The sequence below is a fragment of the Oncorhynchus gorbuscha genome, linkage group LG21 (assembly GCF_021184085.1).
Source record: "Oncorhynchus gorbuscha isolate QuinsamMale2020 ecotype Even-year linkage group LG21, OgorEven_v1.0, whole genome shotgun sequence".
Lineage (NCBI taxonomy): Eukaryota > Metazoa > Chordata > Actinopteri > Salmoniformes > Salmonidae > Oncorhynchus > Oncorhynchus gorbuscha.
The window spans coordinates 60312813-60329568 of NC_060193.1; the positions used below are offsets into that span (position 1 = coordinate 60312813).

At 42.8% G+C, this 16756-nt stretch overlaps 2 protein-coding genes and 1 non-coding gene across 5 annotated transcripts; 2 read left to right on the forward strand and 1 right to left on the reverse strand.

The window, feature by feature from the left end:
* Positions 1-1435: 1435 nt before the first annotated feature.
* On the forward strand, positions 1436-8109 carry LOC124008346 (protein boule-like). Of its 3 annotated transcripts, none has more exons than XM_046319540.1 (11): positions 1436-1589; positions 2450-2602; positions 2726-2817; positions 2958-3012; positions 3459-3534; positions 3993-4153; positions 4461-4544; positions 4862-4909; positions 5017-5145; positions 5398-5508; positions 5651-8109. In XM_046319540.1, the coding sequence occupies exons 1-11, from the start codon at positions 1572-1574 to the stop codon at positions 5810-5812; spliced, it is 1089 nt and encodes a 362-aa protein (XP_046175496.1). In that variant the 5' UTR covers positions 1436-1571; the 3' UTR covers positions 5813-8109. The 3 variants fall into 3 exon arrangements, with proteins under 3 accessions (XP_046175496.1, XP_046175497.1, XP_046175498.1); XM_046319541.1 differs by having other exon boundaries at positions 5401-5508; XM_046319542.1 differs by having other exon boundaries at positions 2471-2602.
* A 1129-nt stretch (positions 8110-9238) lies between these two features.
* LOC124008347 (MOB-like protein phocein) lies at positions 9239-15415 on the reverse strand. Its single transcript, XM_046319543.1, has 8 exons — positions 15264-15415; positions 14111-14173; positions 13676-13776; positions 13515-13557; positions 13092-13178; positions 12441-12520; positions 12101-12212; positions 9239-11031 (listed from the first exon to the last, which is right to left on the reverse strand). Exons 1-8 carry the CDS (start codon positions 15321-15323, stop codon positions 10897-10899), a joined length of 681 nt encoding a protein of 226 aa, XP_046175499.1. The 5' UTR covers positions 15324-15415; the 3' UTR covers positions 9239-10896.
* On the forward strand, positions 12787-12862 carry trnaa-ugc. Its single transcript has one exon. It is a non-coding gene; the product is annotated as a tRNA-Ala (tRNA).
* Positions 15416-16756: the final 1341 nt, after the last annotated feature.

The window sequence follows — 16756 nt, forward strand, 5'->3', positions numbered from 1 at the left end:
CCCACAGTTCACGGTTAAACGATACCGTCCTGGTAAGTGCAGCACAGACAAGCCTGGCGACAGAGTTCTCACAGTGTCTCTTTCTTTCATGGCACTGAACCCTGTCTCTCCCAGGACCGTGGAGAAATGCACGGTTCACCCTCCAGCCTCTCTGGACCTCAATGCTCCCAGGTAGGTAAGCCGAGCACCAGCAGCGTGAACAGGTGTGACGTTCTGATAGGCCAGGGAACAGGACAAAACAAGGTTGTGTTCCTCTGCTCTGACCTCGCTGACACGTAGCCAGATGTTATAACGCCGGATAGGTATTTTATGTATCAACTAACCACATCTTATGTTTTACCATTTTGGTGCAAAACTGCACAGTTGATGACAGGGAAGGCAACCGTTGGTTTATGCATGCAGCGTTTGAGCAGGGAAGGCAACCGTTGGTTTATGCATGCAGCGTTTGAGCAGGGAAGGCAACCGTTGGTTTATGCATGCAGCGTTTGAGCAGGGAAGGCAACCGTTGGTTTATGCATGCAGCGTTTGAGCAGGGAAGGCAACCGTTGGTTTATGCATGCAGCGTTTGAGCAGGGAAGGAAACCGTTGGTTTATGCATGCAGCGTTTGAGCAGGGGAAGGCAACCGTTGGTTTATGCATGCAGAGTTTGAGCAGGGAAGGCAACCATTGGTTTATGCATGCAGAGTTTGAGCAGGGGAAAGCAACCAATAATAGCACCTATACGCTTGTACCTTACTGCACAACACCTGCAACATATTAGGCACTAATAGCAATATTGGATGCTTGCACACAAAATCAATTCAATGCTTTCAATAGGCCTATGTAATGTAAGGACCTAAAGAATGTCGGTTGCCAGTCTGTTTAGCTGACATTCCAGTCCTTGTACTCCAAGTCATGTGAATATGAAGTACAAGGAGTTGAACGTAAAAAAAATGGCAACCAGGCAAGACAGAACCCGGTACCAACCATACAGACTCGGGCGATAGTTTTCTTTGTAGATTATTTGTGCCAAAATGTTAATAATACGATAATTACCATGTTCATTCATGCACACTTATTGTAAATTAATGTAGGAATGAACTGAAATTGTTCAATAAAAACTGTTTTCATAAAAGGGCTTTTCTCCCGCCATCAACGTGGTCATCGTGGACTGGGAAAGCGCCACCTGGACAAGTTGAGGGCGGCAGCGCCTGGAAGAGCGGGAAATAAAACCCAATTAAACTAGCTAGCTAACCTGCTAGACTGCTCTAAAGTTTCCTACCGTTGGCACATGGAAACAAACTAACAATAATCTATAGATACATGTTTCTCTGGTTAAAATACAACTATAACAATAGAAATGTAACCCGTGTAGGCCACCTATGAATATGAGTGGTTTAGGACGAGCCCAATCTGGTCAACGCCAGAGATGTTCCCGTCGTTCATACTGCAGACAGACAGACTGGTGTTGAGGATTCAGGCTCGGCTGTGTCTGTCTGGCTGTGTGCACCTCCTTTTGCAAGGTGTTTTAACCTGAGCTCACATTGTCTTGCTGAATTATTTTGTTTCCACTTTACTTGACCGTGTCTACGATGGAGAACGAAATAACCGTAAGTTTCCTTTCACCAGCGTAATAACTTTACTTGTCATCTTGCTAAGATGAATATGTTGTAAAAATATATTTTTTTACAACATATTAATCTTAGCTGGCTAGCTTTTTAGATATATATATGTGTGTTTAGCGAAGTAGCTAAACAGATAAGTGTTGTGTTTGTGTGTCGGGATATTTAATTGTGATTCATGTAACAATGGTACTACAATTATATAAATTAATGTCATATAACCAGCGAGTTAAAATGTCACTCTTGAATGCTAACGATATTGTCTAGCTATCACTAATGTCAGCTTCCAGTGCATAAAGTTAGCAAGGTCTTTAGTTTAGATAGCTAGCTAGATAAGTTATGTTAACTGGCGTTATTTATGTTCAGTTACATGTCGCTTGATGTAGATAATGTACTCCAAACCAGAGTAAATTATGTTGTAACTCGTTTATTGGTAAATGGTGATTGATCTTGCATGTTTTATCCCGATCGAAAATGTGTTTGGCTGACTCTTGTTAGCTTTTAGCTAGCTAACTAGCTACGGTCTCTCTCCTAAACCTTAGCCTAGCATTGTCCATATTATAGGCTTTAGAAAGCGAAAGGTCACTCAGGGTTGGCTAGTTATTCCCAGCTCTAGACAAAACAAAAGTGCATCTACAAAGACAACCTCTTTTCAAGCCGCAGTTGTCCCCAAGAATACAGTTGTAGAGACAGTTTGTTTTGAAAGATCAAAGGCTTACGACATACCCTTTGTCTTAAAGATATCAAACGATATTGCTTTGTAAAATAGATCATTTTTGCTACATTATCAGAATTTCTCAGCATTGGTGAGGATGGCCAATCCAGTGATGCTCTTGTTCTGTTTCAAGCTAATCTCAATCTGCACGCAGACCAGCACTCCCTCTCCTCCTCCTGCTCCAGTGTCTCATGACCCCAGCAACGACACCTCTCCCTCTCACCATGCCCCCCGCTTTGGCACCATCATCCCTAACCGCATCTTTGTGGGAGGCATTGATTTCAAGGTGACTTTTGTCTCTTTCTTTACTTTCATGGGGCCTCCTGGTTTCGGGTTTGAGACCTAACTTGACCTTTTTGCTGCTGCATGTTACTGGACCATGAAAATGGTGTGTTATTTTTGTGTGTAGACCAATGAGAGCGACCTGAGACGCTTCTTCTCCCAGCATGGAGCAGTGAAGGAGGTGAAGATAGTGATTGACCGTGCTGGGGTGTCAAAAGGGTGAGTTCAGTTAAACTGTAGATGTTCTGCCCCCGCAGACTGGATGACACCTGCAATGATGTTTATTAACTAAAGTATGACAATGGAAATGTAATCCAGGGACACTGTATCATTGCCTTGTGTTTGTGTCCGTCCCACAGATATGGCTTTGTCACCTTTGAGACCCAGGAGGATACAGAGAGAATCCTTCATGATGTGAGTAACTAAAAGTACATTCTTTGACAAAAAGGGTTCCAAATGGGTTCTTCGGCAGTCCCCATAGGAGAACCCTTTTTGGTTCCAGGTATAATTATTTTTGGTTACATGTAGAACCCTCTGTGGAAAGGGTTCCACGTGGAATCCAAAACGGTTCCCCTATGAGCATAGCCGAAGAACCCTTTTTTTCTAAGAGTGTAGAGCCAATATACATATATACATATGTACAGATTAGAGGTCGACCTCTACTACAGATATGGGATAGAGACGATACGATACAAACCTTATATCTCCTTCTAGAGGACAGCAGCTCAAATACACATTAGGTTTAGCTCAGTCCATCACCAGTAAAGACATGGTCATAGGTAGTTTATGTTCAGTGTAAAGTGATCTGTCTCAATCTGTACTGGATACCCCCTGTCCCTCTGCCACCACCACATCCCCAGGCTGACAGACTGTGCTTCCGGGACAAGAGGCTCAACATCGGCCAGGCCGTGCGCAAGCAGCAAGTGGGAGGTCACCGTAAGTAACAGAGCCCCGTAGAGCCGGGGTAGGCCACCCTGGTCCAGAAGTGCTTTAACCGACCTGGAAGACCAGGTGTGTTGAATTTAGGCAGTCACTGAACTGATCAATTAGCTCATTTGGTCAGGTGTGGTGCCTAGATTGAACAGAATCCTGCAGTACCTGCAGCACCTCAGAAACAGGGTTGTCTTCCCATGCTGTAGATGAGTGACAGCTGAAGCAGTAGCATTACATAGTGGTGGAAATGACTTTTTCAACACGTTTGTAATGCATCATTGAACATTTGAACAATCATACCATATATGGTCTTATCTTGATCGTGGTGGGTGGGGACTAATGTGCTCTTGCACTTGTTGGCTTTAAAATTCTGAATCATCACCTGGGATTGAGTGTCGACAACATTTGCCTTTGTACATAACCTTGAAGGTTGACTTGTGCCTCCTTCCTCCTCCACTCAGCAAACAGCTTCTCTGTGTCCAGCCATACTCCTGCCATGATACCCACCCCCTGTGGAACCATGTACCTCACCACCCCTACAGGGTACCCCTACACCTACCACAACGGAGTGGCTTACTTCCACACCCCAGAGATGAGCCCCTCCGCCCCCTACCACTGGCCCGTGAGTCCTATCCTTCACTCAGCCATGTGCTCAGGCCACATCTTCCCTGGTGGTGAATGAAATGTGCATTCTACATGAAGATTTGATTTGAACACACAGCAACATGTGAGAATCATAGAGAGACTACTGATCATGTTTCATCCAGGAAACAGACACCACATACTACAGTGTTTTAGTCATTTTATACAATTCATTGCATTTGATAAAATCTTAAGTTATTGTACATTTGCTTTTTTTGGCGTAAATATAAATGTTATTTCGTACATGGCTGGTGTCCCGCATTACATGTGTGTCTGTGTCCTTGTAGTCCCGCTCAGTGCCTGGCTCTCCAGTCATGCTGACCCACCAGCCTCCACCCATCTACCAGCAGCCAGCCTACCATCACTACCAGGTCAGAGCAGACTGTCCTGGATCGTCTCACCACCACCATTACAGCTTAGCTGACCAGCCTGATCCCAGATCTGTTTGTGTTCTATAGGCAATGTTGTCCATGACCATAGGAGTTGGCAAGACAGCACAAACAGATCTGGGACCAGGCTAACCGTAGTCACCAGTACAGCATCATAAGACATCCATTGTAAATACTGGTACCTCAGCCAATGACAGCCCAGTCAGCTGTTCAGATGTAATGGTATTGAGGTGTTATCCCAGGAGAAAGCTGGTGTACTCCTGGGTACTGATCTGTTTCCTATACTCTGTGTCCTTCAGGCCCCTACACAGTGTCACCCTAGTCACCTGCAATGGAACGTTCCTCAGGTAAGGGAAGGAGATGGGCTTCTGTGCTCTTCACCTCTATGTTTGTGAGTGGGTTTTTATCAGAGGCAAGGTGGATCCTAAATGTCAACTAATTGTGTGTGTGTCAGTCTCCAGTGCCCTCCAGCCCAGTGTTGTACATGCAGCCCTCTGAGCTCCTGTACCAGCCCATGGAGCAGCCCAGCGACGGGGGCTGTGTCCAGCCTGCCATGCCCCTCATAGAGGCCCCCATCCCAGAGGTTGATAACATCCTGACCTGGGTCCTGTTCATTACGCTCAAAACTGAGAAAAAAAACTACCATGGTCCAATAAGAAAGGCACATTTGTATTGACTGTTTCAAAATGTTTTGCCACAGTACGACCTACTGAACACAACCATTTTGTAGTTCCCTCGGTCAGTGTACTATTTCCCATATGCTACTTCATAGCGTTAGCATTAGGTGACAGTTGATGTATAAAACCGTACTCAGTGCTTACTTGTTCTACCATAGCAGCAGTTCATCGACCACATGGTGCAACCAGCCTACAATCACACGTTATCATACTACCCACAAAGTCCAGGGGGGATGACACCTGTGATGATACAGCAAGAACCAGGAAAGGTACCCGTTATAATACCAGTATAAACTTATTATGACATCATATGATAAGGCATGCTAGAGAATCATCTCTATTGGTCTGTTGTGTTGAATGATTGTTGGAGAAGGATTGTCATGTGTTGTGTCTGTTACGTTCCCCATCTAGGAACAGAAGTTCCACGCCATGAGGCGAGGTTACCCCTCCTCGCCGGTCAGCCTGAAGCCCAGGTACGGCCGCAACCCGCACTACGCCCACCTGCGCAAGGAGTACCGCCCAGAAATCACCACTGACCCCTCCCCTCCGCCCGCCACCGAACCACTCAAGTAGAGTATATCCACGTTTCCTTTCAGCCAATGAAACGCCCATCTCCTCAGGCAGAAAGACCCACTTCTCTATCTCTCCACCCGCTTCTCAATCTCTCCATGACCCTGTCTCCTCCAACCCTTCACACGCATCATATTATTCAGTCCAGACAACTATGTGCTCGCTGAATGTTCATCTGTTTACTATAATTTAATAGAATATTGAGAATATGAATCATTTTAGCTACTAAAAAGTACTGTAAGCACTATGATGTAAGTGCTCGTTCTATCACTTCTGGACTGAAAAGGTGCATAGCTTCCTCTGGTGTTTTTCCCACGACTCAGGGAGGGATAACTAGCTCCTGGTACTGCATTGTACTGTTGAACTGTTTCATAAATAACCCAATGCACGATTGAGCTTAAAGTTAAGCTAAACGATCTTTTGTAACAAGAATGTTCCTCAATTGGCATTTGTGTCAAACTTTTGCCATGTAATCGTTCAGAGTATAGAAGCAAAAGGGAGCTATTTCCTGATACTGCTTTATATTGGCCTATTGGCCAATCACACGTTTTCTTTTTCAAATTAGCTCTTAACGCAAAGCAAAAAAAAGTCTTAACAAAGATTACTGCCAATATTAGTTCTAAATAAAAGCTCTCTATCTGCCATTGAGCATGTTTTATCTCTTTGATATTAGAATAGTCAAGATTACTGTCTTTATAATGTGACTGCAATACATGTTGGAAAATGTATTTTAAAATAATTAGGCTGCTGTCACAGAGGAGTGCAAATAGATCCCTAGAGAGTTAAATACATAACCAGGAGATTATTTTATACATTTAGCATTTTTATGTATCTCATGTTTTCAAGAGCTGTTTCATATAGATTTAGCTGTGATTGTGAGTCTCTAAAAACAATGTGCCCTCCAGATGAGGGGTAACATCAAAATAACTCTGTCCACTGGACTGGGACCACAAATAAAGTACAATGAACATCAGTCAAACAGATTCACATGGTCTTTCGTCGGCTTTGTGTGACGGCTGGGACATTTCAAGATTGGAAGGTCAACACGGCAAGCTCTTTTTGCCGCTCTTTCCTGCCTGTAAATTATTCGCCTCATCTTCATCAACTTCAATCACCCTGGGTTCTGTCATGAGTCACCCTGGGTTCAGTCATGAGTCACCCTGGGTTCAGTCATGAGTCACCCTGGGTTCACTCAGGTCTACACGGTTTGGTTACTTTTTCTCCTGCATCCTGTCTTGGTCTGCTCCCTCATTGGTTATGCATGTATTCTGTTAAAATTGTATTGTATTCTATAACTGATAAGCTATGGGTGTCAGAGTTGAGGTTTAACTAAAGAATTTATGACATCACATATTTCATTGAGGCCTATTTTTTAGAATAATTATTTGAATAGCTGGATTGCATGTACTATGAGGTGTCTGGTTTTGTTTAGTGTGAACTGCGATTCACTTTCATTTCATTATCTTCCCTGTAAAAATATATAATCAGGGTAGAAACATCGATTTTTTTCCACAACGGTTCATAATTGAAAAGTTATGCCGTTTTGCTCTGAAACATACTTGTTTTCTTGTTGAGAATTGATCATAGTGAAAGTCAATGCCAGAAGAAAAGAAATGACAGAATCATTTCTTAAATAAGTGCTCCCATGTTCTGTTAATTTATCATTAAAATAACAGTTTAGGTCAATTTGATTTGGTCAGTTACTAATAAAACAGAATTAAAGTTTGATTTGAAATGACAATTTTAGGAAGAGTATTTTGTTGTATTCCAAGCATGCCTGTAATTTCTCAATGTTCCATTTGAATAAACAGGTTTTACTCTTTACATATTGTCATAGCACCACATTGTCAAGTCAATGTGTCTTGCTTTTTAAAACATACATAAATGTTGAACTATTTATTACAATGTTAGACGTTTGAAGTTCAGTTTGGGGATATTCCACCTCTACCTCCTGTAATCCCTTTACTCAATCTGAGGAGCAGATCAACTATGCTTTGCTCCAAAGTACAGTCTTTTAAAAAATGTCATATTGTTTTAGAGTTAAGATATGCTGTTCGTCTACCCTTTTTATAAATGAGGCGAAGTTGTCTTGACCTTACAGTTAAGATGTTTTAACATCAGTGCATGTATGTTTTGGATATAGTTCTGAACACTAACATTTGGATGTTTACTTTGATGTTCTTCTGCACATTACATTGTGCCTTGTTCTTTCTGAATATTGGGGGGGATGTTTAAGACTTGTTGTGTTCAGAAGTGGGTCGTCTTGTTGGTACGAATAAAGTTTGAACCCTTGAGAAGGATGGATGCGTCCGTGTGTCATTGGGCCCAGAGAAACAACCCTTACTGATGAAATGGAAGCCCGTTTGAAAACGTTGCACTGCTGTGAAAATGTGAAGACTACAGGTCACACATGTACAATAGGAACACATGGCACTTCACATGTACAATAGGAACACATGGCACTTCACATGTACAATAGGAACACATGGCACTTCACATGTACAATAGGAACACATGGCACTTCACATGTACAATAGGAACACATGGCACTTCACATGTACAATAGGAACACATGGCACTTCACATGTACAATAGGAACACATGGCACTTCACATGTACAATAGGAACACATGGCACTTCACATGTACAATAGGAACACATGGCACTTCACATGTACAATAGGAACACATGGCACTTGATTGTAAATGTATTTTAATAAGAAACAGTGAATGGATATCACATGGACAAAAGGCAACACAGTCAAACACATGTACAATGAGTAACATCATTTGACAAGAATATAGAAATGAATGAGACATAATTGTGAAAACCTAAGGCATTTCTGGTAGCTGTCATTAATATTAACCAATAATGAACACATCAAATTCCTTTATTTTAAATAAATACAGTGAGAGATTGTTGCCCTAAATGACATGAACGTAAAACACCCCCATATTTGTATAGAAACCAGTTAATGGATATCAGTCCTTGTGCCATGTCAAAGATGGCAACACAGTCAAACACTATCCTGCGGCAATGTGTTGCCTGAGTAATTCCCCTAGTTCATCATTTGACAAGAATATCTAGAAAGTGAATGAACATAATTGTCAGCTTTGAAAACCTAAGGCATTTCTGAGTAGCTGTCATTAATAGTAATCTAGGATCAATGAAAACATCAAATCAGCCTTCCCCTATTTTAAATAAATACTAGGATCAGCTTCCCCTCCCTAAATGACATGAGCCGATCTAATCACCCCCTCCCCTAATCTTAACCTCAGCCTATCTAGGATCAGCTTCCTTGTGCCATGTCAAAGATCTAGGAACTCTGGCCCAGTAAACAGGCTATCAGCTTCCCCTCCCCAATGTTGTCTTTTCTTGGCTCTGGATCAGCTTCCCCTCCCCTAATCTTAACCTCAGATCTAGGATCAGCTTCCCCTCCCCTAACCTTAACCTCAGCCGATCTAGGATCAGCTTCCCCTCCCCTAATCCTAACCTCAGCCATTAATGGAATAAAACCCTAAAAACCATTTTTGTTATACTCTGCAATTAATCATGTCCTTCCACTTCCTTAATCTAGGATGGAAGACTGACGTGGTTTTATATACAGTACAGTCAGAAATATCAGGACTATTAAATACCTGTTATATCAACCTGTATAATGTAGCCTGTTTATTAAACACCTGTTATATTAACTTGTAGCGCTACATTAGACCAGAGTTCCTGACACCTAGAACACAACAAAGGCTGCATTTACACAGACAGCCCAATTATGATCTTTTGCCACCAATTAGTCTTTTGACCAACCAGAGCAATTATTTTGCCCATAAGAATTTGGTTGCCTGTGTAAACGCTGCCCAAGGACCAAACAGAAAGCACATGATAAAGTAACTAGCAATGGGTGTCACAGTTTATCAGGTACACCACCCTGTTCACCAAAATGATTCGCTCCTACAGTGAGTCACGTGGCTGTGGCTTGCTCTATAAAGCAGGCAGACAGGCATCGAGCCATTCAGTAACTGTTTGATTGAATGCTAGAATGTGTCAAACTAGCGGCCTAAGTGACTTTGAGCGTGGTGATCGTCTGCTAGGCGCACCGGATCCAATATCTCTGAAAGAGCCGGCCTCCTGGGATTTTCACGCACGAGTGTCTAGAGTTTACTGTGAATGGTGCGACAAACAAAAATCATCCAGTCAGCGGCAGTTCTGTGGGTGAAAACAGCTCGTTGATGAGAGGTCCAAGGAGAATGGCAGGCTAACAGGCTGGCCACTAACGGCACAGTACAACAGTGGTGTGCAGAACGGCATTTCAGGACGCACTACTCGTCAATCCTTGTCACGGATGGGCTATTGTAGCAGACGACCACACGGGGTTCCAGTCCTATCAGCTAAAACCAAGAAGCACTAGTGGGAACGCAATTACCAACACTGGACAATTGAGTGGAAAAACCTTGCCTGGTCTGATGAATCCCGTTTCCAGGTTCATGTTGATGACAGTCAGGTTTTGGCGTAAGCAGCATGAGTGTGTTTACCCATCCTACCTGGTGTCAACGGTACAGGCTGGTGGCGGTGGTGTACTGGTGTGGGGAACATTTTCCTGGCACACGTTAGGTCCCTTGATATCAATTTAGCAACGATCGAACGTATCTGAACATTGTTGCTGACCAAACCCAATAGAGAGAGCATCTTTGGGATGAGGTAGACCGGGCTGTTTGCAGCATCAATGTTCCCGCCATCCAATCTGTAGCTACGGCGTGATGCCATCCCGTCTGCATGGACCCACATCCATGTGGAACGTTTCCAACAGGCTGTTTTGGTGGCAAAGCGGGGTTTGACCCGGTACTAGATGGGTGTACCTAATTAACTGGCCACAGTGTATATTGGTTAGTCATTTAACCACAACATTGTCTTGTTCTCTGAAACATACAAGCTAAATTAGGATGTTCATACAATATTGAAAATATTCTACTTAAAAACTGGTGATTTTAGTGTACTTTAGTGTATTGTGTGGTTGTGGGTGGGTGTGTGAGACAGCCATGTGTTTGAAATAGTTTGGCAGGGTGTAGCAGATCCTCTTCAGATCCCAGTCCTCAGGCGTCGCTCTCGCCCTCTGCTTCGTTAGGGTTCGTCTCATCCTCCATGATGGGTACGATCAGGTTGTCCTTGGACATCAGGTTGTACTTCATCACGAAGCGCGTGAACCGATGGCACAGGAACGTCTCGTTCTGGAGAGGGCAAGAGCATTCGCTTGAGTTTTCCTATATAAAATCACAACGTTTCTAAACCCAATGCTAGTTAAAAGCTGAAGTCACTGGTAACCAATACACCAGAGTCAAATTATATTAAGTTCAATGCAACAAGTATCATCACAATCACAGCTGAATCTATGTGAAACCTGTTGGGGTAAGAGTTAGGACGGGATTCAATCTGATCAGGCATTGTAGCACAATGTTAAGGTCATTTCCCATTGTGCCGACATATTCAGCTTTAACTGTGGATGTGACCTCCGCAGCCGCAGGAACGTTCAACAACGCGGGATCAGATTGGATCCCAGCCTCAGGGCTTTGGGTTAGTGCTTTACAGTATGTACAGCCTCAGGGCTTTGGGTTAGTGCTTTACAGTATGTACAGCCTCAGGGCTTTGGGTTAGTGCTTTACAGTATGTACAGCCTCAGGGCTTTGGGTTAGTGCTTTACAGTATGTACAGCCTCAGGGCTTTGGGTTAGTGCTTTACAGTATGTACAGCCTCAGGGCTTTGGGTTAGTGCTTTACAGTATGTACAGCCTCAGGGCTTTGGGTTAGTGCTTTACAGTATGTACAGCCTCAGGGCTTTGGGTTAGTGCTTTACAGTATGTACAGCCTCAGGGCTAGGCTTTGGGTTAGTGCTTTACAGTATGTACTGCCTCAGGGCTAGGCTTTGGGTTAGTGCTTTACAGTATGTACTGCCTTAGGGCTAGGCTTTGGGTTAGTGCTTTACAGTATGTACTGCCTTAGGGCTAGGCTTTGGGTTAGTGCTTTACAGTATGTACTGCCTTAGGGCTAGGCTTTGGGTTAGTGCTTTACAGTATGTACTGCCTTAGGGCTAGGCTTTGGGTTAGTGCTTTACAGTATGTACAGCCTTAGGGCTAGGCTTTGGGTTAGTGCTTTACAGCAAGTACAGCCTTAGGGCTAGGCTTTTGGGTTAGTGCTTTACAGTATGTACAGCCTTAGGGCTAGGGTTAGGGGTAGTGCTTTACAGTATGTACATGTGTAATTACAATTCATAGGAATAAAGACAGTCATAGAAAATGCTTACCTCATACTTGTCAAAGATCTGACGATGGTGGAAGTAAGCGTGGGAGAATATCCTGTAGATCCGCCGGCAAACTGAACCCAGTTTCCCTACTGAGGACTCTTTAATGCTCACTCTACCATAGAACAGAGACCAAATCAGGTCACAATCTATAGACAGCAACTTTATTACAACGCTTACAGCAAATGTAGGTAGCTGCATATATCAGTACAATGCGAATGATCATTTGGATAAAATGGTGTTACATTTTTAAAAATGCTTAATTTCTGTGTGAAGGGTGCTGGGGGTTAATGAGAAAGTTAAAAGTCACAGGAGACATAGGAACACGGTAAACAGTTGTTACCTGCTAGGGAAGTACTTGTTACTGTTGAGGAGGCAGGCGGCTCCGTCCAGAGTGTGTCTGGTGTAGTCGATGGCTGGACACTGCAGGAGACAGCAAACAACAACAACAGGCTTGAGTACCAGCCATGATACAATAATGACTATAATGGTGTTATTAGTTCTGGCATGGTGAATGTTCGGTGCCAGAGGACAACTATCTTGTAGTCCCTCTCACCCCCCCCCTTTAAGATTTAGATGCACTATTGTAAAGTGACTGTTCCACTGGATGTCATAAGGTGAATGCACCAATTTGTAAGTCGCTCTGGATAAGAGCGTCTGCTAAATGACTTAAATGTAATGTAATATGTAGTCCTGTGTGGCTCAGTTGGTAGAGCATGGTGCTTGCAACGCCAAGCGTCATGGGTTCGATTCCCACTGGGGCCACCCAAGTCACAAGTTTGTCTATAAGTCATATGTAGAGAATACAGTCCAACAAAATTCTTACTTCAAAACAGAAAATGTATGCAAGCATGACCAAGTCACTAAGACTAAGTGGCTTTGGATAAAAGTCTAACTGGTTTATATTAGTATTATATTTTTATACCAGGGAAAGAGGGTAGGAACTGGATGAGGGATCCGCCTCTACAAATGCTGTGGGCAGAGAGGACCTTACCTCTTTGGGAGTCTTGTGTGCAGCACAGAGGAAGATCCACTGCTCTGTTGCTGTCATCTGGGTGCATGTGTCTGGGTGGCATTCTCCCTGTGAACAGACAGAGTACATGTTAGTAACAGACTTACTGGACGTTACCACTCCAACAAACAGTGTGAGAAGAATGGATGTTCAACATGATCTTCCTGAAGAGCTATGGTCACAGGCCTGGGCAACTCCAGTCCTCCAGGGCCTGATTGGTGTCACCCCTTTTCTCCTTCCCTAGCAAACACAGCTGATTAATCAAATGTCATTCTAAACTGAAGATCACAATTAGGTGATTATTAGAGTCAGGTGTGTTAGCTGGGACTGGGGCAAAACTGTGACACCAATCAGGACCCGAGGACTGAAGTTGCCCAGGCCTGCTGATCCATCGTAAGGGCATACCTGTAGTTTCACAGCAAGTCCGTTCAGCTCCAAACAGAACTGCCTAAAAATGGAAGACACGAGACAAGACCAAATGTTAAAAGGAGGATGCGTTTTCAGCACCAGTACACATTTTGGATGTCCACATGACTTTCTCCTAAGTGGTAAACGGCAGCCACAACCTGAGGTGTTCGTACTTCCAGACCCCCTCATCCTGACCCTCTGGGGGCTCCAGGATCTTGTCCATGTTGGAGCAGTCTGTACGGATATTCTGTTGGATGTACTGAGAAGAACCACAGACTTTAGAAGCAGAACAGAACTGCATTAAATACATCACCTGACTAAGCCATTCTACCTCAGCAACTCAAATGGCAGAATAACAGTCTGATTGTTGTCTACATTTGAAAGATTAAAGTTTCTCTGATATTTTGTCTATATGCAACTGCTCATCCATACTGGAGAATGTTACAGAGAACTGCCCACACAGATCAGCACTAGCTACGTAGCTAGTAGAATGCCTGATTAGACTTCTTCAATTAACCACGGTGTCATCATATGCAAATGACTCAAAACAGTAAGATATTTCAAACATTAAAACAGAGACGTCTGACTCCCACCTGCTGCACAGCCAGTGTGCTGTCCATCTCCTCGAACGACTCATCGGGCCAGTTGTAGAAGTCCTGTGGGCATACACAAGAAACTCAGCAGGGCGAACTAACTGCACTGATTCAGCTGACAAAAAGACCTCGCCAGCTAGCATATCTCTGTCTGGTAAATGAATAGGTAGCTACTAGTCCAATATTGGACTAAAGGAGCCTAACATTACTCCTTATAGTCCAAGGACCTTACATGTTCTGTTTAAAGGGTGAATTGGCTCTGGAAGCCAAATACTCAATCTAAATCCATTCTCAATTGTGGTAAAGTTCTAGAACCATAAATCCCTCTACGTTCATGTCACGTCCATATTATTTCACAAATGCAAAATACAGCTTACTGTACACCAGTGAAGGCTGTTGGGAGGAGCTATAGGAGGAAGGGCTCATTGTCATGGCATTCCAATGAGGTCCTCATATAGCTCCTCCCACCAGCCTCCACTGGTTTAACCTGTTAACACAGTTGCAGTGAACAGTGTTTTTCAGTGACAACATGTTTGTGGCCTGTCTTCAGTTTACACACAGTTGTTCTGACACGCAGAGATAGCCAATTAGCACAGGTACCGTAACAAGCGTTGTAAAATGGAAATATGCTCATGTGGTACTTTAACTTTTTAAAGGTGTGTATCAATTTAACATGTTTGTTTTTACATTATTTCTCGCCGATATGAAAGGTCGTTATGTTTCCAAAATCGTACTGCAAACTATCCGTGTTAATGTTCAGACTGAGTGTCGCGGCTCTTACCAAAACTCCCACATTCATCCAGTGATTTATGTGTAATCTAATGGCACTGAGAGTCATGATTAAGGGCGAGGTAGTTAGCTCCTACATAGCTACCTGTATATTCTATTTTCAGATAACTTCAGACAATACAAACAGGCATCGTTTGATAGCTGTGACCAACCCATATCTTATAGCTCCTGACTTTGACTGGCGAGCCAGCTGGCTGTATGTAGCCTCGCTAACTAGCAGCATTAACAAGTTAAGTAAGCTAACGTTAGCAGCTGACAAACGGGCCGTCTAGGAAAGGATACAAAATGTGCCCAAGTAAAAAAAAAATGCAAGACATGAGCATTGAACACACTAAAATTAAACCATGTTGCTAAAATCTGGTACCTTTTCTTTAGTCCCTGGTCGATTCCTCCTCATAACAGCTGCACCCTCCGCCATGACCATCTCGACTGGAATCCGGATGTTGCCAAAGCTGGAGGAAGTGTCAGCTCGCGGTGCAAGAAGCCGATCTTCTGACAGTAACACATATATATATTGCGGATTTGATTGAACTTCAGGGGTGTATTCATTAGTCGGTTTCTGTTGGAAAAACGTTTTAGAAAAAGAAACCGTTTAAATCAAATAATATCAAATATAATTGTATTTGTCACATGGGCCGAATACAACTGGTGTAGACTTTACCATGGAATGCTTGCTTACGAAACCTTCCCAACGACACAGAGTTTAAAAATAAAGTAGTACAAGAGGAATAAAATAAAATACACAAGATGGAACTACAGTATATACACAGGGAGTACCAGTACCAGATCAACATGAAGAGGCACGAGGTATCTGAGGTAGATGTGTACACGAAGGCAGGGTAAAGTGACTAGACATCAGGATCGATAATAAGAATAGAATAAAGAACAGAGCACCAGCAGCAAATTATGAGTGTAAAAGTGTGTGTTTGTGTTGTGTCGGTCTTTGTGTGTGTGTGTTAGCGAATGTAGTGAATGTGTGTGCGTGTATATATAGTTTATCGTTTACTCTTGGAAACAAACGGAACAAAACGGGGAGGGACCTACTTGAATTTCTCCAATAGAAACTCTCGTTTTCGTTGCAAAACGTTTTCCGTTTGGAGTGAACGGTTTCCGTTGCAAAACGTTTTGCAACAGACCAAACGTTTTGCAACCGAATATGACGAATTCATAAATCATAAATTCTCTCTTATACACAAACCAGGTTATACCAGCAATGGTGTTTGTGTGTATAAGAGAGGACATCAATGTATACTTGATTTAATTCCAGCTCTCAGATCCACACGGGTGGGAGAACTGGGTGTATTCATTATTTGGATCAGTGAAAATAGAACATAAGAATAATATTTGTTTAGTTGTGGAAAGCTATTAAAGTGTTCTCAACATAAATATTGTGAGGGAAAAGAGGGGGTCATTTTTACTTCAATGTATTTATATGTAAGAAAACAAATGTAGTTGTCTCTGTTTATTGTCTGCTTTCATTTGATTGATTAATACTTTTGAGTCTTTTTAAATTCACAGGCCACACTGCTGACCACCAGTCCTGTGACAGTATCTGATGCAGTAGAGGCTATATTATTATCATTATGGGATGTTCCATAACAGTTACTCCTATCCCCCATAGTATACATTATGTGTTGTTCCATAACAGTTACTCCTATCCCCCATAGTATACATTATGTGTTGTTCCATAACAGTTACTCCTATCCCCCATAGTATACATTATGTGTTGTTCCATAACAGTTACTCCTATCCCCCATAGTATACATTATGTGTTTATCCATAACAGTTACTCCTATCCCCCATAGTATACATTATGTGTTGTTCCATAACAGTAACTCCTATCCTCCATAGTATATA